The sequence below is a fragment of the Salvia splendens genome, chromosome 3, assembly GCF_004379255.2.
Source record: "Salvia splendens isolate huo1 chromosome 3, SspV2, whole genome shotgun sequence".
NCBI lineage: Eukaryota > Viridiplantae > Streptophyta > Magnoliopsida > Lamiales > Lamiaceae > Salvia > Salvia splendens.
Window position 1 is genome coordinate 29,375,297 of NC_056034.1, and position 18,534 is coordinate 29,393,830.

An 18,534-nucleotide genomic window follows, 5' to 3' on the forward strand; every position below is an offset into this window, starting at 1 on the left:
TACATAAATTACATCTCAATATGTCACCTCTGGAATTGATGGGAAGACAAGCACGTCATCGAGCCTCTCTCTTTCTCCTTCTCCAAAGCAGGTTTAACCTTCAATACAAGCTCCTCCACGGCGATGAGTGATCTGATGAAGATGTTGGCATCTTCGATGTCCTAGCAAAAGCTGTTGTAGTTGTTCTCGTCTCTCAGCTCCTCGACCAAGTAGCCCATGACCTAGAATGAGGTGTAATTGTTGCTCTTATTGAGGGATTGCAATGCTGAAGTAAGGGAGAGTTGTAACTGAGCCTCGAGGACGACATAGACGACCTTGACTGTAGTGAGGTTCGAGATCTTCGGCACGATTCTGAAGACTTCCTGCGTGGTCTGCACACAAAGCTCCACATTCTGATATCCGTTAAGCCCATCAACTATTTGGGGAAGGTCGAGCACAACACAGTTTAAGCCAGGAAAAGATACCGCCTTTCCAGGGCACCGGTGACCCTCAGCAACATCCACCACTTTTTTCAAACCCTCAAAAACATGCTTGCATTCTTTCATGAGTATGCTGCCCACAAACTGTGAATCGCTAGTTATCCTCTTGTTGAGCAGTTGATTCCACTTCTCATCATCCGCTCCAAACTCCCACACATTTCTCCCACTTTTGGTGAAGAATGGCGCTGGGCACTCTTCTCTGAACCATTCGGTCATACAATGGTACGCATCCATCACGATCGGACCATTCGTGGTAAGTGGGAAAGGGGCAAAGCTCAAGGGCTCATCTCTCAGCAAGAACAATTCACATAGTAAAAGACACAGGGACTTGACCAATTCACATAATAGCAAGGATGGAAGCTTATGCCTGGTTTTTAACTTATCTTAACTTGGTTTAAAATGACAGCTAGTTTTTCTCATTGCTAGAAGACATGACTTCTTTTTTTCCTTGGGATTTCTCTCTAATATATAAGTTGAGCATGTTGTAACTCTTTTTACAAAATCAAACCTTTTTATTTGGCGTTGAGATGAGGGAGTATTTTGAATTCAGGAAGTCTGATTAATATCAAATAAGGTGACAATGTACGAGCTCTGATAGTAATTCATTTATCACTTATTCATTGATTCTATATGCTTGTTATGGTAAAAGTTACATAGGTGGGGTACTTGGTAGGGGTAGAAGGAGTAAGAAATAAGTAGCTATATTGGCTGATTCTCCACTTTCCCATTCTCATATCTCCAAATTAATCTGCATAAACAATTAAACTCAATCATAGTATATTATTCGAATAGCTATAATGTATGGAAAGAAACTATTTCTTTAGGCTGAGCTAAGGGAATACGTAAAAAGTTTAATTGGGTGATAAACTGATAAGTGGTGTGTGATTGATCGATCCTGCAGAGAATAGACATGTAATGTCTGATGATAAAGATACATGTCAGTGTGGTTTTATGTTTAAATGTCAAAACATGCAAGAATCTAGTATGCTATATCTATGTTTATTGGGTCATTTCTATTCTATTTTGGCACTTTTTCTACATTGCTTTTGGGGAACAAGGATTTACATGCTCTAGTCAGTATATCAGAATTACAAGGAGAAGATTGATTTTCAAGTTTTATCTTAAATTTTTACTTTGGAGTTATATTTATGTGGATGACCTCACATGTAGCCTTAATGAGGATTCTTGAAAATGTTCCATTAAGAATCAAATATTGATTAATTGAGGAGTTATTTATCTGTCAATGTGTCACACCCACACTTTCGAATGAGAGAAAGCATGGTAGATCGCGACTCGGGGAGGAATTAAGAAGCGGGGAAGAAAGAGGAATCAAGGAAATATCATAATTGGACATTCTCAAATGAAGGAAATGACTTATATATTAACAGATTGCCATGTGAACATACAAAAGTTCAAGTAATCAGAGTGTCAACGAAAAATAAATTCAAACAAAATATTTGTCTTAGCAGAAGCATTCAAGAGAAAAGAATGACGTCATGTATGAAGACATGACTCATTCGATAAGAAAGCCATGAATAGACTTCAAAGGCTCCACTCAACACTCACCGCGTCCGTCATCGCTCAACCTGCACATTTTCAAAACATATGCAAGGCTGAGTACTTGAAAAGATACTCAATGGGCACGTGCCAAAATATTTCATATAAACAGATTTGTTAAGCCACTATAGGTGCACTCGGTTTTTCATACTTTTCAAAAGTCCGAGACACCAAAACATTTCCATTTTCATCAAATTCGAGTGATCACTCATTTTTCCGTTGCTCATACCATATTAGAATAAGTGAACTGGGAATGTGGCCACATTCCAAACGGTCACGGGACCGGCCAAATGCGCGACAACCAGCACAAAGCCAGGGCAGATAGGTATTCCACAAAATCCAAAACATGGCAACACAAATAATTCAAATATTTTCCACATCATAATGTGCTCAAAGCATTTTAGCATAGTTGGGAACATAGCCCAAAATAACATTTAAAAGGTATTTTCTTACAGTAAAAGAAAGCCCACCACGTTCGCTTAAAAAGTTTCGCACGTTGATAAATTCTCGTTCTGCACTTAGAGTCTCACGGATATATTCATTCTGGCGCACATAAAGAATAGCACAACAATTAGCGCGAGAAAACCTCTAACTAGAATGCATGCACCGTAATTAAAGTCTTTTAATTCTTTTCTCAATTTTCGTGTATTTTTTTAATTATTCGACTTGCGCCACGATCTTTTTTTTCGACTCCTCGTATTTTCCTCAACGATGTAGAATTAAATCCCAAGATTTAATTAGGCGTGTGATTAAAATTCTTGTAATTCTTTTCCTCGAATTAAAATATTTCGGACTTAGAAAAATTATCCACCCTTCGAATTATGCCTAAAATTAATTAAATAATTCTCCATAATTAATTTACCATCAGCCCCATTAAATTAATCGTAGAAGCAGTCCACTAAATTAAAAACAAATCAGCCCAAGTCTTTTTTATAATCTGACAGGCTAATAAAAATTATATGGCCCGATTAATTAAATTATTTGGTGGCCCTACCCAATTAATAAAAGATGAGCCCAAAATTATACTCCCTCCTCCGTCTCGGTTCAATGAGAATCACATATGTCATTTCCTACTCCATCTGCATATACACACCCATGAGTGATGGATCCCACCATCGGTTATCATGTTTGTGTGTATGTAGTAGGAAATGGAATAGTAAATGGCATAGGTAATCTCAAGTGATCTCGGTTCCCATCTCTCTCTCATGTCACAACAAAATTAGATTTCCCCCAAATTGAGAAATCCACAATTTTCGTCGCCTCCTTCAATTGGACACACACAGCCAGTTCCCCTTCCTCTCAATTACTCACGGCAACGCAAACCATGCACCAGCCACCACTACTGGAGAACCACTGCCATTGTTTGACAGCCTCGAGAACTCTGTCGGCGTCGCCGGGAGAGCATCGCCACTGCTGTTCGTTGGCCGCTGAATGTAATGTAGCTCCGGCAGCCACGAGTTTCTGCTCGTCAGCCCGATGTTGTTTGGACAGTGCCCGATTACCTCCGAAACAGTCCCCAATGTTTTGGGTGGTCATTATATTGGTTATACAGTGTTGATTCCTTGAATGTCTTTGATACTATCTGACCCAAGGTTGGCATTCAAATTTCAACGGCGACAAATTTTCTTTAATTGTGTCGTATGCTTATGACGATTAATAAAAGTCAAGGTCAATCACCTTCTCTTGTTGGATTGTTTTTAAGAAAATCTGTCTTCAGTCTATGTTGTTGTATCAAGAGTCATAAGTCGTGAAAGTTTAAAGATTTTATTGTGTAAAGATGAAGTTGATAGCAGTGGTGGTTAATGTTGTTCACATGAAGTGTTTCAAAACTTATGAACTTTTTGTTCGTTGTTTGCTTCTAAGTTTTTGTTTCTACTAATTAAAATGTACTATTGTTTTTGGTGTCCAGAACTTATGAACTATTTATTTATTGACCGTCTAAGTTGTGAGTAATTTTTGTTTCTTTTCACAAATTAAAATGTATTAATTTTTTGTTTTGAATAGAAAATTTATTTTTAGATTAGGACTAGACGTTCATTCTTTTTTTTATAAAGTGCGCATAGTGATAAATTTTTCTGAATTGTTTATAATTTTTATTCATATTAAAACGAGCATAGTGATAACTTTTTTTTGAATTGTTTATATTCCCTCCGTTCATAATTAAATGTCTCATATTTGACCGCCACGAATTTTAAAAAATTATTTGACTTTATAAAGTAAAACGAGTAGAAAAAGTTAATAGAATGTGAGGGCCTATTTTTATATATTGGTTTTATAATAAAATATGAGTTAAATTAGTTAGTGGAATATAGGTCCATCTAACTAAATAAAATAAAATTGAAATGAGATATTTGGACGGAAGGAGGAAAAAGGAGAAAAAGGAAAAACGACACATTTAATAGCAAAAATTATTTGGACTGGGGATAGCACAGGATGATAAAACTAGTTTATTGGAATCGATATAATTAGCATTAGCATTCGCATTCGATTATCCGATAAGGACAAGCGGGAGTATCCCTCTCGATTCAGTCTTTACTCTGTATGAGACACTCCGCTTTCCTCCAGCAACCTAGGGTTTATTGACCGAGGCAATGGTTGCTATGGCGCCTGCGGTATCGCGGGAGAAAATTGCTGCTAGAATAAATTCGATTAAGTACGGAGCCCCCGCCGATCTGTCCCCGAAACTCGACCACCTCCGGCGACTGCGGGAGGAACTCATGGCGGCGGATTCCCTTCTGGTTGTTGAACTCGTTTCCCCTCTTCTCGACCTTCTCTCAGACCGTTTGAGCCCCGTCCGCAAATTCACCACTCGGTAAGACCTTCTGAGAATGTATTCCACTCCTATCTGATTGTGTATATGTGTGTGCTCTGACATTGCTACTTCTATCAATCCTTCAATTTGGTCAATGCGACTACATAGAGATGTTTCTTTCACAATTAGTATTAATTGCATTCGAAAATTACTCCCTGCTGTGATTTTATGATCTTTTTGAAAAGGGGGTGAAACTTTGTTTGTTTTCTGTTTAATTTTAACGTAGATAATTGGTGCAGGATGATTGGTGAAATTGGTTTAAAGCACTTGCAATTGTTACCTGAAATTATACCAGCACTCGTAAATGTTCTGAAAGATGATACACCTGCTGTTGCTCGACAGGCTATCTCATGTGGTTTTGATATATTCCGCTATTCTCTGGTCAACGTCGCCATCCAGGTCTGTTGAGAAGCAAAACCTGGCATGAAGTTGTTGTTATGCTTTTGATGAGGCATAAACACGGCATATGATTCTTTTCAGTTATATTTTAACATTCGATATATGTGCAATATGCTGCTTAAGCCTCTGTGTTACTCATGATGTTGCTCATTCTACACCAGGGGTTGTACTCAAGTGAGTTTGATGATTCACTGCGTTCATCATGGGCATGGGTTAGCAAGTTTAGAGATGAAATATGCTCAATGGCATTTAAGGTAAGGGTCACTTGGAACTCAAAATGTGCATTGGGTCTGAACATTGTTTGACTACTAAACATGTCTTAAGGAGGAAAGTGAAGGGAGAAAGTTGCCTGCATTGAAGTTTGTGGAATCTATTGTGTTACTTTACACCCCTGATCCTAATGGCTCTTTGGAGCCACCTTCTGATAAAAATTTTCAAGGTATTTAATCATACATTTGTGTATTTGTTTTTACGTTGGCATGTATTTATTATATGAATTCATGTTCATTATGTGGTACTTAATTTTCACAGGAAATTTTGAAGAATTCAATGTCTCATGGCTACGTGGTGGACATCCCCTTCTCAATGTTAGAGATTTGTCAGCTGAGGCAAGCCAAAGTTTAGGTCTTTTGCTTGATCAGCTGAGGTCCCCATCTTTGAAATCCCATAGTTATTTGGTGATAATAGTTCTAATTAAGAGGTATACAATCTCCCACCACCCAGATGTCAATTATCTCCCCCCTGTCTCTTATGTCTCAGTGTCTCTCACTTCAATTTTGGTTTATATTGCTTTAGTCTTTCAGCTGTTGCAAGAAAGAGGCCTGCCTTTTATGGCCGCATTCTGCCTGTTTTACTTGGTTTGGATCCTTCAAGTTCTGTAACTTCTGTTAGTAAAGGCATGCATCTTGCTGGGGTGCATCATGCGCTGAAGAATGCATTTGAATCTTGTTTGAATTGTACTCACCCTGGTGCTGCACCGGTACATTATTTTCTATTATTTGTGCTCCTAACCTTCATTATTCTGTTCTGTCATGTGCTTTCTCTTTTGGCTTCTTCATGTATCTTTGCAGTCACTGGTACTAATTTGCCATATTTCTACTGCTTCTATATAGATACAATATACATATGCATGCATAATTTTAAAGTCATCTTCGTTTAACTACCCAGTAAAATTTAAGTATTATTAGCCAAATATGCTATTAGATTGGGTTAAATCAGGTAATATCTTTGGCATTTTCAATTTCCAATTCTCCACAATGAGCTATGCCCTGTAACTCGTCTTGTTTTCTGTTTCGCAGTGGAGGGATCGTTTAGTTAATGCACTAAAAGAAATTAAAGTTGGAAAGTCAGTTGCACAAGCTGCCAATGATATGCCAGAGAACAATGGAAGAACTGAGTGGACAAGGGATTCTGATATATCTCAAATTCTTGAGGTATTTTCTATCAAAAGTTTTATCATTATAAGGAGATCCATCCAAGGAAAGAGTCTTTGCTCAAATGATCGTACGAACTTCTTACAGGATGAAAAACCTTCTATTAAATCTCTGATGGAGCATGGTAATACTGGTCGAAAGAGAACTGGAGGGCTAGTTACGGTAGATGCTACTGAAGATGACAACTCCGGAAAGCGTGCAAGATCAACACCTGGCGATTTAGATGGACCAGGCAATGAAAGGAATCAGGGACAAGATAGAGTGCCATCTAGTGGAACAACACCATTTTCAGATGTAGATAGTGGGCCAGTGCAGCAGCTTGTGGCAATGTTTGCTGCATTGGTTGCTCAGGGTGAGAAAGCGGCTGCTTCTTTGGAGATTCTCATCTCTAGCATTTCAGCCGATTTATTAGCCGAAGTAGTTATGGCCAACATCTGGAATTTTCCTCCAGAAAGACTTAAATCTGAAGGGGATGAAGAGCCGCTCACAAGTGCGGCTGCTCATACTGAGATGGTTGGAAGTGATACTCACATCAAACATTTGTCGTTTTTGCTAAAAGATACACTGTTACAATCTACGTCCTCTCAAGAGACAGAAACTGGAAATGGAGATAGTGAGCTTGAGGCATGTATTATTTTCTTATTTAATTGGTTTCTGAATTCTTCACTGCAATGGTGTTGTCCATGATATTCAGTGCTTTTGACACACTTTGATTGGAACTGCAGCAAAATCTAGAAGAGGAACCACCAGTAACCTTGGCTGGCGGTAATGTTGCACATGATGACTTGAGCAATACAAGGGAACATACTGCAGTCCCTGCCAGTGAGTCTGTTTGTTCTGGGGACATATCATATCCAATGGAGACTGGTTATGCAGTGATCACATCTGAAGTCACTGATATTGAAGGTAGGGAAAATGAAATTCCAGGACTATCTTCAGCTACTGAGGGTGATGGATTAACTGAAAACATGGATACTATTCCAAAGGGCTCGGTTCATTCAGATGATGCTAATCAAGAGAAATCTTCTAATTTGGGTGGGATATCAATAGAAACAGATAGAACACCAACTGAACTAGCTCAATCTTTATCCACGGATAGGTCTGAAGAGCTTAGCCCTAAAGCAGCAACCACAGATGTGAGTAGCTTAAATTCCTCAACTGCAACTTCTGTTGGGTTAGCTTCTCAGTTGGTTCTCCCGAAGATAGGAGCCCCTGTCATCCACCTAGCTGACGAGCAAAAGGATCAACTTCAACAACTTGCTTTTGTGCGTATTGTTGATGCTTATAAACATGTTGCTGTTGCTGGTGGCTCTCAAGTCCGTCTTTCTGTCCTCGCACATACAGGATTGGAGGTAAACCAGGGGATGTATGTGACATACTATAGTATATTTTGATAATGCCAGTCACTAATTGCCTGTTATGATGTGATTGTTTGATGTAGTTCCCTTCAGAGCTAGACCCATGGAAGTCACTGCAGGCTCATGTATTATCAGACTACGTAAATCATGAGGTAACTGAATACCTTTGTTTTCCTGTGTATTTTGCATCTCATTAGTTGAATTTTCCTAGAGTTCTACTGAAAATTTCCTGACAATAATACAATGCTATGTAAAGCACAAGTAAATAGTCTTGTTTAGAATTCTGAAGATCTTAAAAATTCTGCAAAGAAAGGAAAAAATGTAATGCTACTTTAGTCATTACTTACTTTATGCAGCAGTTGCTTTTCATTTGTGTCCCATTGTGCAAGTTCTTTAGTGGGCCTTTCTGAGTGCATGCTATATATATTTGTTATATATCAATATTATATACATAGCTAACTTAACTTGTAGAAGAATGGCAGCCTGAACATGTTGGAGGTCTCAAAACTTGTTCTTAGAGCAATATTAAGATTGAAATGTAAAAGTTATGATGATTAAACAATATTTCCTAACTCATAATCCTTTCAATTTTCTTTTTCATAATCATGGATATTCTTTAATACATTGCATACCATATTACTTCTACTGCATGACTCGTGTTAAGTTCCAATTTCTTGATCCATCTTTTTGTGGCATGATTGCTTAAACCCTTTATATTTTCTATGCTGTGGCTGATTAGTGTATATCTTCAGGGGCACGAGTTAACATCGCGCGTCCTCTACAGGTTATTTGGTGAGGCAGAAGAAGATCGTGACTTCTTTATTTCAGCCACTGCTAAATCTGTCTATGAAGCATTTCTTCTCCAAGTGGTGGGCATATGTGTTGCATCTGCTTTTTAACTTATAACCACTGTGATGGAGTATTCTTTTCAGATCTGGTCATTTTTATAAATACAGGCAGAAACACTTAGAGATTCTTTTCCAGCTTCTGACAAATCTCTGAGTAGATTGCTTGGGGAGGCCCCGTATCTTCCAAAGTCAGTTTTTGAAATGTTGGAGTGCTTATGCTCTCCTAGTGCTGGTGCTATCTCAGAGAAGGAGTTGCCTGGTGGAGATAGAGTTACCCAGGGGCTCAGTGCTATCTGGAGCTTGATTTTGCTCAGACCTCCAATTCGCGATGCTTGCCTCCAAATTGCTTTGAAGGTTCTCTACCATGTGCTAGATTACATGGGCGGGGGGGGGGGGTTGTTAAAACTTATTATTAGAGGGAAAGAGTTATACGTCTGTTTTTCATCTTGAATCTTCTTTTCAGCAATAGAGACACTCACACTCTCTTTTTATACACATAATTCTTGATTGACATTTGGATCATTGACAATTAGTGCTGGATGATGTCCTTAAATAGTTAATTTCAAATTCGTGCTCAGAATTCTGCGCTTATGTAGTGTATAGGAATAAAAATGTATAATTCCTCTTTCTTGGTGATGTAGGTAAGCGTTAAGGGTGTTATCTTACAAATCAGCAAATATTTATTTGGTTAGCTTCACTTGGGATAGTTTCACTTCAATTATGATAGTTTCAAGCAGACGTAGCAGAGTAGCTTTATCTGAACACATTGCAGAAGCTAGGCTATGACTGTAATCATTTTTATTGTGCTCTAGCTTATCCTTCCATTTTGGTTAATCTGACTATTATAGTTTATGTTCTGAACAGAGTGCAGTGCATCAATTAGAAGAAGTTCGAATGAAGGCAATACGGCTGGTATTCATGTGCAACAAACCTTCTACTGTACATTTTTATATGTTTTTAAAAGATTGCCACTTATGTTTATCACACATTTTTCTTCTTATTTTGACATTTTAGGTTGCAAACAAGCTTTATCCTTTGTCAACAATATCTGGAAGAATTGAAGATTTTGCGAAGGATATGTTGCTGTCAGTTGTAACAGATGATGGAATCTCTACGAAGGAGGCTAATGAGCTGCAGAAGGTACCTATCTAAAGTATGCCATATGTTTCTAGTTCAAGTTTGGATATGCAAGTTTTTCCGTCATAAAACTTAAGAAATAAGAGAAAATTTAGCTATTTAATCTAAAATATCTTGATACGAATCCAAGCACGACATAGATAGCCCAAGACTTGTTCTTGTAAGGAACAACAAAAGCAACACTGAGATAGGGGTTTCAACTTTCAACCAACAGAAAGTTGAAACAAACATGAAATTTAATGGAAGACAAGAGATGGTAAGAAAAGTATTTGAATAGATGACCTTCAATGGAATCAAAGAACCCCCACCAAAATTATGGTAGCAACCCTTGACAACCATCTACAAAGCTTCATTCCTAGTTAACACCCAAACTAGGGACATATAAATGGGATTAAAAACTAGTGTTTAAGGGCCTATTAAAAACTAGATTCTGAATCATACTGCTTACATTCCAAAATTTTATTTTATTTTATATTTTAGGATGAAAATCCTTCAAGTGAAAACCAGCCAGGTAGTTCAGCAACTAAAGAGATTCCCCCAGATGGTCATCATATGACAGCATCTGAAAGCAGTTCATCTTTTACTGTGGTTGAGGTTCAGCGTTGCATGGCTCTTTATTTCGCACTGTGTACAAAGGTACTATTAATCTGTAGTCCAGGCTGATTTATGGCTGTAATTTCTATTCTTTCCTGTCTAATAGTACTATGTTTGCCTAACAGAAACATTCTCTCTTTCGACAAATTTTTTATGCGTATAAAGACACATCCAAAGTAGCAAAGCAGGTTCGGTGCAATTTCTTAAATTTGACCCTGACAAGGATTTCATATACTATGTGACTATGTGCCAATCTGCTATGAGGCTGTCATGATATCAGTTTTGTCATGGCACAGGTAGTTCATCAACAAATTCCATTACTTGTTCGAACTATTGGCCCATCTAGTGATCTCCTTGATATATTATCTGATCCACCAATAGGAAGTGAAGGCCTAGCAATTCAGGTCTTGTTTTTTTCTTTCTCTTGTAATTCAGGCTTGATGGCATGTGTCTGATCATGATTGCTCATGCAACTGCAGGTAGTGAATACACTGACAGATGGAACAGTTCCTTCTCCAAACTTGGTATCTACCATTAAGAGGCTGTATGATACAAAGCTGAAGGTAACCATGTATAATGTCTTTTTTCTGTTCGCTATTTATGGATTGTCCTATTCTATCTAGTTATCAAGTACTCTCTCGGTCCGTCCCACTATAAACGATTCGTATTCCTTTTTGGGATGTCCCATCTAAAGTGGTCCATTTCCTCTTTTGGCAAAATATAACACAATTACTCTCTCTTACTTTATTCTCTCTCCACTTAACTCACTAAACATCATTTTCTTAAATCATGTGCCCAAAAGAAACGCCTTGCTTATGGTGCAATGGAGGGAGTATTGTTTTGTTCTTAAATATGAACCAGATAACATCATTAAATGTTTGGGGGAATATATATTTTTGTTCTGAGAAACCCTGGTTTGACTTTTCTGATCTATTATTGATTATCAATTTTCAGGATATTGATATTCTGGTTCCTGTATTACCTTTCTTATCAAAAGATGAGGTCAGAATCATCCATACCTTCCTTCAATTATTTAATCCTTCTTATTTGACACTCTGCATTGAATTCTTTCTTATTATATTTTTCCTTCTACTATTATCACCTTTCCTCAATAAAGATAGATCTGCTTCTGCTTTCTAGGTTTCAGTACTTTTTCCCCATCTTGTGAATGTACCGCTGGATAAGTTCCAAGTTGTGCTTCCTCGTCTTCTTCAGGTACTCTATTCCTGATTGTATCTTAACCTACATTGAATTTCATGTCTTTATTATAGATAGTGCCAAAGCAATTTGGAGGATATGGATATATTTTTTGGTGGAATTGTATTATAAAAATATGCACGTGCTTATCCTATCTGCCTTTTGTAACAGTTATCCCCCCTTGTTGTCGTGCCTTCGGCCCTTACCTTTACGGCAATCTTATTAAGAAAAAAACTGATCCTTACGCTTTCCCTGAATTATTTCTGAAGAAGCATGCTGAATATCAGTGTCTTACTCTGTCCTTAGATATAAATGAGCCATGCAGAAGAAGGCCACATGGATATGAATCATAATCTTTTTTTAATAGTCCAGTTTTGCCTCCTTACCAGTTTTTTTGAAATGTTATTATCCTGTAGGGGTTCAATCATTCTACTCCGGTCTTAACCCCTGCTGAAGCATTAATTGCCATCCATAAGATTGACCCAGAAAAAGATGGGGTTCCTTTGAGAAAGGCAAGAATGCTGCTTTCTTTTTATGCACTTAGTTTTTCTGAACTACTCGTTTACTGAATATAATTGTTGCTAGCAGATCACAGATGCTTGCAATGCTTGTTTCGAACAGAGACATACATTTTCCCAGCAAGTTCTGGCCAAAGTGTTGAATCAATTGGTAAAGATATCCTTTTGCAAGTGTCCTGCTATTGTGTTAACACAACATACTATAAGGTTACATGATTGTGCAGGTCGAGCAAATTCCTTTACCCTTTCTATTCATGCGTACAGTATTGCAAGCAATTGGCGCTTTTCCTTCTTTGGTAAAGCACATAAAACCTACGTTCTTGAATTTTTATTAAGTTGATAAATTGTTTCTGGTATTTATATCGTCAGCCTTCCCTTTGTCACAAAAAATTTATTTTTATAAAAAAAATTCCAGGTCCAATTCATAATGGAGATTCTATCCCGTCTTGTAAGCAAGCAGGTACCTGTTTAACCATGCGTTAATGAATCCTCTTTTTCAACAAGATACTTTATTAACTACATTTGAAAAGTAGATTTGGAAGAATCCAAGGCAGTGGGTGGGTTTCGTGAAGTGTGCGCATGTGACCATGCCAGATTCATTTGGTGTTCTGCTTCAGGTTAATTATTCCACTGCAGTCGTTTTCTAAGTGTTCGCCTCCATTAACTACTCATGTCCCAACCATTTGTTTGGGCTAGCATGCAAACATTACTAAAGAAATGATATTTCATCATGTCCTGAATCTCCAGGATAGCATCTTCTATGAATGTGTTGTGAAATGTTTGTAGTTGAACTAAGTCTTTTTTAACTTAATTTTGCAGCTACCGGCAGCACAGCTTGAAAATTCATTGAATAGAATACCAGCTCTCAAGGCTCCTTTAGTTGAACATGCAAGCCAACCGAACATAAGATCCACGCTTCCGAGGTTTGAGCTGCACCATCATATTCGTCTGTTTAAATGATTCATATCATCAAATAAACAAACTTTGTTATACAGATCTACATTAACTGTTCTTGGCTTGGAGCAAGAGCTACCAACCTCTACAACACAACCAAACCAATCTCAAACTCAGACTGAAGAGGCTGATAATTCGGAAAAGACAGCAGCGACAGAAAAGTCCAAGGAATCTATGTAAATCTATACTAAAACTGATTAGTCTTCTCCCCCCAAAAACATCTAATCCACAATTTCCATACAAGTTTTGTATTCTAACTTTTGAAAAATAATAGGCTTTATCGATCAATTTCACCTTCTCATCTACTAAAATAAATATTTATCTACCTGAAATTCAATACTCTTCTCTAAAACCAATTCCGGGGTTTTACATTTTAACAATCTCAATCTAAAAGAGCTTGAGTTTTTTAGATTATCTATATCTATACCCAATTGCAAATATCGATCCCTGACATTTCAAAAGACATAAAGGCATCCTGGAATCGAGATCGAGTACAAAAATCTAGTTATATAAATGCATTGGGATCTTACGTGTTATCTATATCTTTCTTATAAATTATTAGAATCTGGTCTAAATTTTAGTTTGTAGTTTTTAGTAGAATTAATTTAGACCGATTCTAGATAAGGAAAGTTTTAAATAACTAATAATATGGACTCCATAAATTGCTAATGTCACTTCAACCACAATTTTCTCCTCTCTCTTACTTTGTTAATTACATATTAAAATTTGTGCAAAACATATATATTTGTGGAATGGAGTGAGCATTTAATTTGAAATTTCTACATGTTGTTGACCCGTGAACAACATATTTGCCCTGATATTATAATACTTTTGGGTGGGAAGAAGGCAAAAGGCCATAAATTGAGAAAGTTGTATCAGCCTAAATCAACACCAACATAGAGGGATGACTTATACTCCCTTCGTCCCATAATAGATGGCACATTTAGAGATTGACACGAGATTTTAGATGAAGTTGTTTTGTATATTAGGTGGAGAGAGAATATAATATATTTATATTAATGTGAGAGAGAGCTTTTTTAAAAAAAGGAAATGCGACATCTTTTGTTGGACAAACTAAAAAGGAAAGTGTGATATCTATTATGGGACGGGGGGAGTATAATCTATCTGCACTTTGTCGTCCAATTCTCCACCCCTTTTTGTTTTCGGGCCGAATTTTGGCAACGTCCACGCTTCCAACGCTTTGTGGCCTCCTGCCTACTGAAGGGGTCATAATCGGTTTCTATTAGAAAGATAACTAAGAGATACTCCCTCCATTTCCTAAAATTATGAACTTTGGAAACAACACGAGTTTAAATGCAAAATTAGTAAAGTAAGAGAGATGAAGGGGGAAAAATTGGATAAAGTAAAAGAGATGAGGAGAAACAGTAGTGTAATTTGTGTTAATGTATTGTGGAGTCCATTTCCTAAAATGGAGAGTTTCTACTTTTTAAAAACAGACCAAAAAGGAAAGAATTTCTATTTTTAGAAAGCAGATAGGGTACTAGATAATAGAATTATGAAATTTTGATGATATAATGTTCAGTTTAAATTGTGATTCTTTTATGAATGCCTCGGGTCAGTTCATTAGGCTTCGAGCTAATCGAGTTATAAATTTTCGTCCATAACCATAAATGTTTAAGTTTCGGGTTAGCCCAAAGGGCTAATATGGGCATATGATATGACACAGAAATTAAGATAAAAATGGTAAAGTAAGAGAGATGATGAGAAGAGTAATTAAAGTAGTTTAGTTGATAGTAGGACCCACATTATTATTAGTGCTTTAGTGGTGGTATATGTTGTACATAACTTGATGTATATGTGTAATATAAGTTGTACATAATTTTATAGGGACGGAGGGAATAATAAATAGTTAAAGTGGAGAAAGAATAAAGTTTGAGAGAGAGTTATGATTAATTGCTAACTAATTAGCAATCACAAATTAAGACCAAGTCTAGTAATTAGATTAAGAGATCTAGTGAATGAAATAATGTCACATAGATTATATTTTAAATTAAAAAATTATTAAATAAACTTACAGGGTATTAATGTCAATTATTATATATGGTAGTTAAAACTAACCACTTTCTCTCTCCCCAAAATTATTTTAAAATTTTAAATTTAAGCAACTCTCTCGATTTAAATTATCTTTTCACAAAAAATGTATAAAATTAAATGTAATTTCATAAGGTTTCTAACAAGATCTCAATTGCATATGTTCCGACGATGATCGAATAATGAAATTTTATAATTTTTATTTCAATTTTGGTATGTGTTGATAAGCAGATTTTATATCAATAAATGAATCAAATAATCTCAATATAATGCATGTACAATATCAAAAAAATAAACTGTATTGATATTTTTTTGTACTTGTGTTGAGATTCTCATGTCACAGTGTTGATATTTGTAATACATTATGTTGATATATAAAACCGTGAAAATTATTAGTATGCTATAAATATAACAGTTTGACTATTTTACTATTTTATTGATATTTTATCTACTATTTTATTAAAATATGTGAGCTTTAATCTTATCCATTCAGTTTAAAATCTAATGGTGTAGGATTGGTGTTAGTTGTGGATTGAATATCATATACATTTTAACATGATTGACCCGTATGAGATAATATTGTAGATAACACTTTTTCATAAAATATTTATTCCACTTTAACTATTTATTATTATTTTTTAAAAATGCATGCAGAAAAATAAAATGATTATCATTTTTTAAAAAGAAAAATAAAATAACTTGCATAGAGTTACATCAGAGTACTATTATTGCTCGACGGAGTCTGGTGGAGTTGGGTCACAAATGGATCGGGCACAGCTTCTGTTGGTAGGTCTCCCCCTTTTCCTCTTTTGCTCCGACATCTTCAGCCTCTTCTCTCCGGCGCCGGTGAAGCCCGCCGCTCCCCACAACCACCACCTCCACGCCGATTCGCAGCCACTAATCCAGCCCCTGGAATTTCCTACTCAGGTTTGACTTTGACCTTAATCAACAATTTGAGGATATGATTGAAATTAAGTGAAGGTCTCTGATCAATAATACAATTTGAGGACATCAATTGAAATTAAGTTGATTCTACTGAGCTGATTACTGTGATCGAATTATTATGAGAGAATAATTTGTTTAGATTGTTTGTATTATTCCTTCGTTCGCGATATTAGGTTTTGTTTGGCTCCCTTTTTTGATTGAGATTGTGTGGACTCATCTATTAATTGAAATTATGTGATGTTCTCCGATCAATAATACAATTTGAGGATATCAATTGAAATTAAGTTGATTCTGCTGAGCTGATTACTATGAGAGAATCATTTGTTTAGCTTGTTTGTATTATTCCTTCGTTCTCGATATTAGGTTTTGTTTAGCTCCCTTATTTTGATTGAGATGGTGTGGACTCATCTATTAACGAGGATAGGGATAACTATTCAATACTAACACACTTCTTTTCTTTTCTTTTCCTTTTTGGTTCAGAAACCAAGTGGGATTGGTTATGGAAACACTGTTAGCATTGACTTCTGTTCATCTTGTTCTTACAGGTATTTATACATAAATATATTCAGTTATGATCGAAATTTACTAGTTATGGACCTATGGTTGATGTTTATTGAATAGAACAAAAGAGAATGGTTTAATATATCCTTGAGAGTTGAGAAGGTTAGAAAAATAACCGTGATGATTACAGAGTGATCAAGAATAAAGAGTCAGTGAGATTGAAGACTGAAAAATAAAGTTTATACTGTGTGGTAGTAGTACATTTATCTGCTTTCATTTTGGCAGAGGGACTGCAGTCACAATGAAGAATATGTTAGAAAGTCAGTTTCCCGGGATCAATGTTGTTCTTGCAAATTATCCTCCTCCTCTGCCTAAGCGCATGTTAAGCAAGGTCGTACCGGTGATACAATTTGGTGTGATTGGCATTATAATGGGTGGTGAGCATATTTTTCCGAGGCTAGGATTTGCTGCACCACCCCAATGGTACTATTCCATGCGTGCAAATAGATTTGGGAGCATGGCAAGTACTTGGCTACTTGGGAACTTCCTTCAGTCTTTCCTGCAAAACACTGGTGCTTTTGAAGTGTACTGTAATGGTGAACTGGTAATGTTCCTCCTACCTCTCATAGATAATGGTTAATACTCCCTTCGTCCCTAATAATTTGTCACCATTTGACCCAGCACGAATTTTAATAAATGTAGAGAAAGTGGGTTGAAAAAATTAGTGACATGTGGTTCCTACTTTTATATATTAGTTTTATAATAAAATGGGAGTGTGAATGATTTAGTGGAATGTGGGGTCCACTACCAAAAAAGGTAAAAGTTAAAAGGTCAAAATTTTTTAGGGAGGGCCGAAAACGGAAATATGTGACATTTTTTAAGGGACGGAGGGAGTAATATGTAACAGCTGGTAGTTTGTGCTGATAAATTTCAATTATCGACTTGTTTAGCTTGATACTGAAGTATTTGCTTTGGGAAATATTTCTTCTCTAGCTTTGTAGTCTGTTGGAGGATCAGATGTTTCATAGTATTTGCATATATTTTTGAAACATAGCATTTACGGGGATGCAACCTTTTTAGTAATATGTTGAAGATATAGTGACACTAGAAATAGTTAGGGTTTGTGATCACTTTCTCCAGCAGCTGAATTGTATATACTGTGGCAGAAGATGTGTTTGTGATCACTTTTTAGTACCTTGCCCCTCTAAAGGTGCAATGTTTCCCCCTAGTTAGCGATTGCAAAATGTGTTACTTGTTGGTTCCGTTCATCTAGGATAACAACTTAAGCTTTGGTTTGTAGTAATTCTATTTAAGGCTTGTCATATTTAGGAAACAGGTGGTGTTTGAATGGTTGCATACATTACTGTTTCTACCTAATGATTCCTGAATCCGTTGTTTCTCTTATGCAGGCGTTCTCCAAACTTAAGGAGAATAGGTTCCCTGGAGAGATAGAGTTGAAAGAACTCATTGCTCGAAGGATTGTTAATTCAAGGGTGATAATCTGATTTTTATCGTTGATGCTCGTAGGATTGTTAATTCAAGAGTGATCATCTAGTTTTCATCGTTGATGGGTCTTAGAAGAGCTAGTAAAGTTATAACATGATATAACACAAGTTTTAATCTGTACTCTATAACTTTTTGGTTTTTTCATATGTGTACGATTTGGAATCTTAGTACTCGTTTACAAAGGCATGCTGCTTCTAGAGCTTCTATTTTGCAGCAGTTTCCATATTGAATTCCATCACAACAA

General features: G+C 36.5%; 3 protein-coding genes across 6 annotated transcripts; 2 read left to right on the plus strand and 1 right to left on the minus strand.

The window, feature by feature from the left end:
* Positions 1-221: 221 nt before the first annotated feature.
* Positions 222-713, minus strand: LOC121796837 (8-hydroxyquercetin 8-O-methyltransferase-like). Its single transcript, XM_042195613.1, has one exon. The coding sequence runs from the start codon at positions 711-713 to the stop codon at positions 222-224; it is 492 nt and encodes a 163-aa protein (XP_042051547.1).
* Positions 714-4,499: 3,786 nt separating this feature from the next.
* Positions 4,500-13,574, plus strand: LOC121795614 (symplekin). Of its 4 annotated transcripts, none has more exons than XM_042194154.1 (27): positions 4,500-4,848; positions 5,191-5,247; positions 5,409-5,501; positions 5,580-5,686; positions 5,779-5,947; positions 6,043-6,226; positions 6,546-6,680; positions 6,768-7,304; positions 7,406-8,032; positions 8,122-8,190; positions 8,791-8,907; positions 8,995-9,240; positions 9,751-9,798; positions 9,901-10,026; positions 10,504-10,659; positions 10,743-10,805; positions 10,914-11,021; positions 11,097-11,180; positions 11,572-11,619; positions 11,758-11,832; positions 12,231-12,326; positions 12,403-12,483; positions 12,557-12,628; positions 12,748-12,792; positions 12,866-12,949; positions 13,152-13,255; positions 13,328-13,574. In XM_042194154.1, exons 1-27 carry the CDS (start codon positions 4,628-4,630, stop codon positions 13,464-13,466), a joined length of 3,891 nt encoding a protein of 1,296 aa, XP_042050088.1. In that variant the 5' UTR covers positions 4,500-4,627; the 3' UTR covers positions 13,467-13,574. The 4 variants fall into 4 exon arrangements, with proteins under 4 accessions (XP_042050088.1, XP_042050086.1, XP_042050087.1 ...); XM_042194152.1 differs by having other exon boundaries at positions 4,501-4,848; positions 5,088-5,247; positions 5,572-5,686; XM_042194153.1 differs by having other exon boundaries at positions 4,501-4,848; positions 5,088-5,247; positions 5,575-5,686.
* A 2,479-nt stretch (positions 13,575-16,053) lies between these two features.
* Positions 16,054-18,499, plus strand: LOC121795628 (selT-like protein). Its single transcript, XM_042194173.1, has 4 exons — positions 16,054-16,265; positions 16,764-16,828; positions 17,070-17,388; positions 18,194-18,499. Exons 1-4 carry the CDS (start codon positions 16,101-16,103, stop codon positions 18,287-18,289), a joined length of 645 nt encoding a protein of 214 aa, XP_042050107.1. The 5' UTR covers positions 16,054-16,100; the 3' UTR covers positions 18,290-18,499.
* The last annotated feature ends 35 nt before the right edge of the window (positions 18,500-18,534 follow it).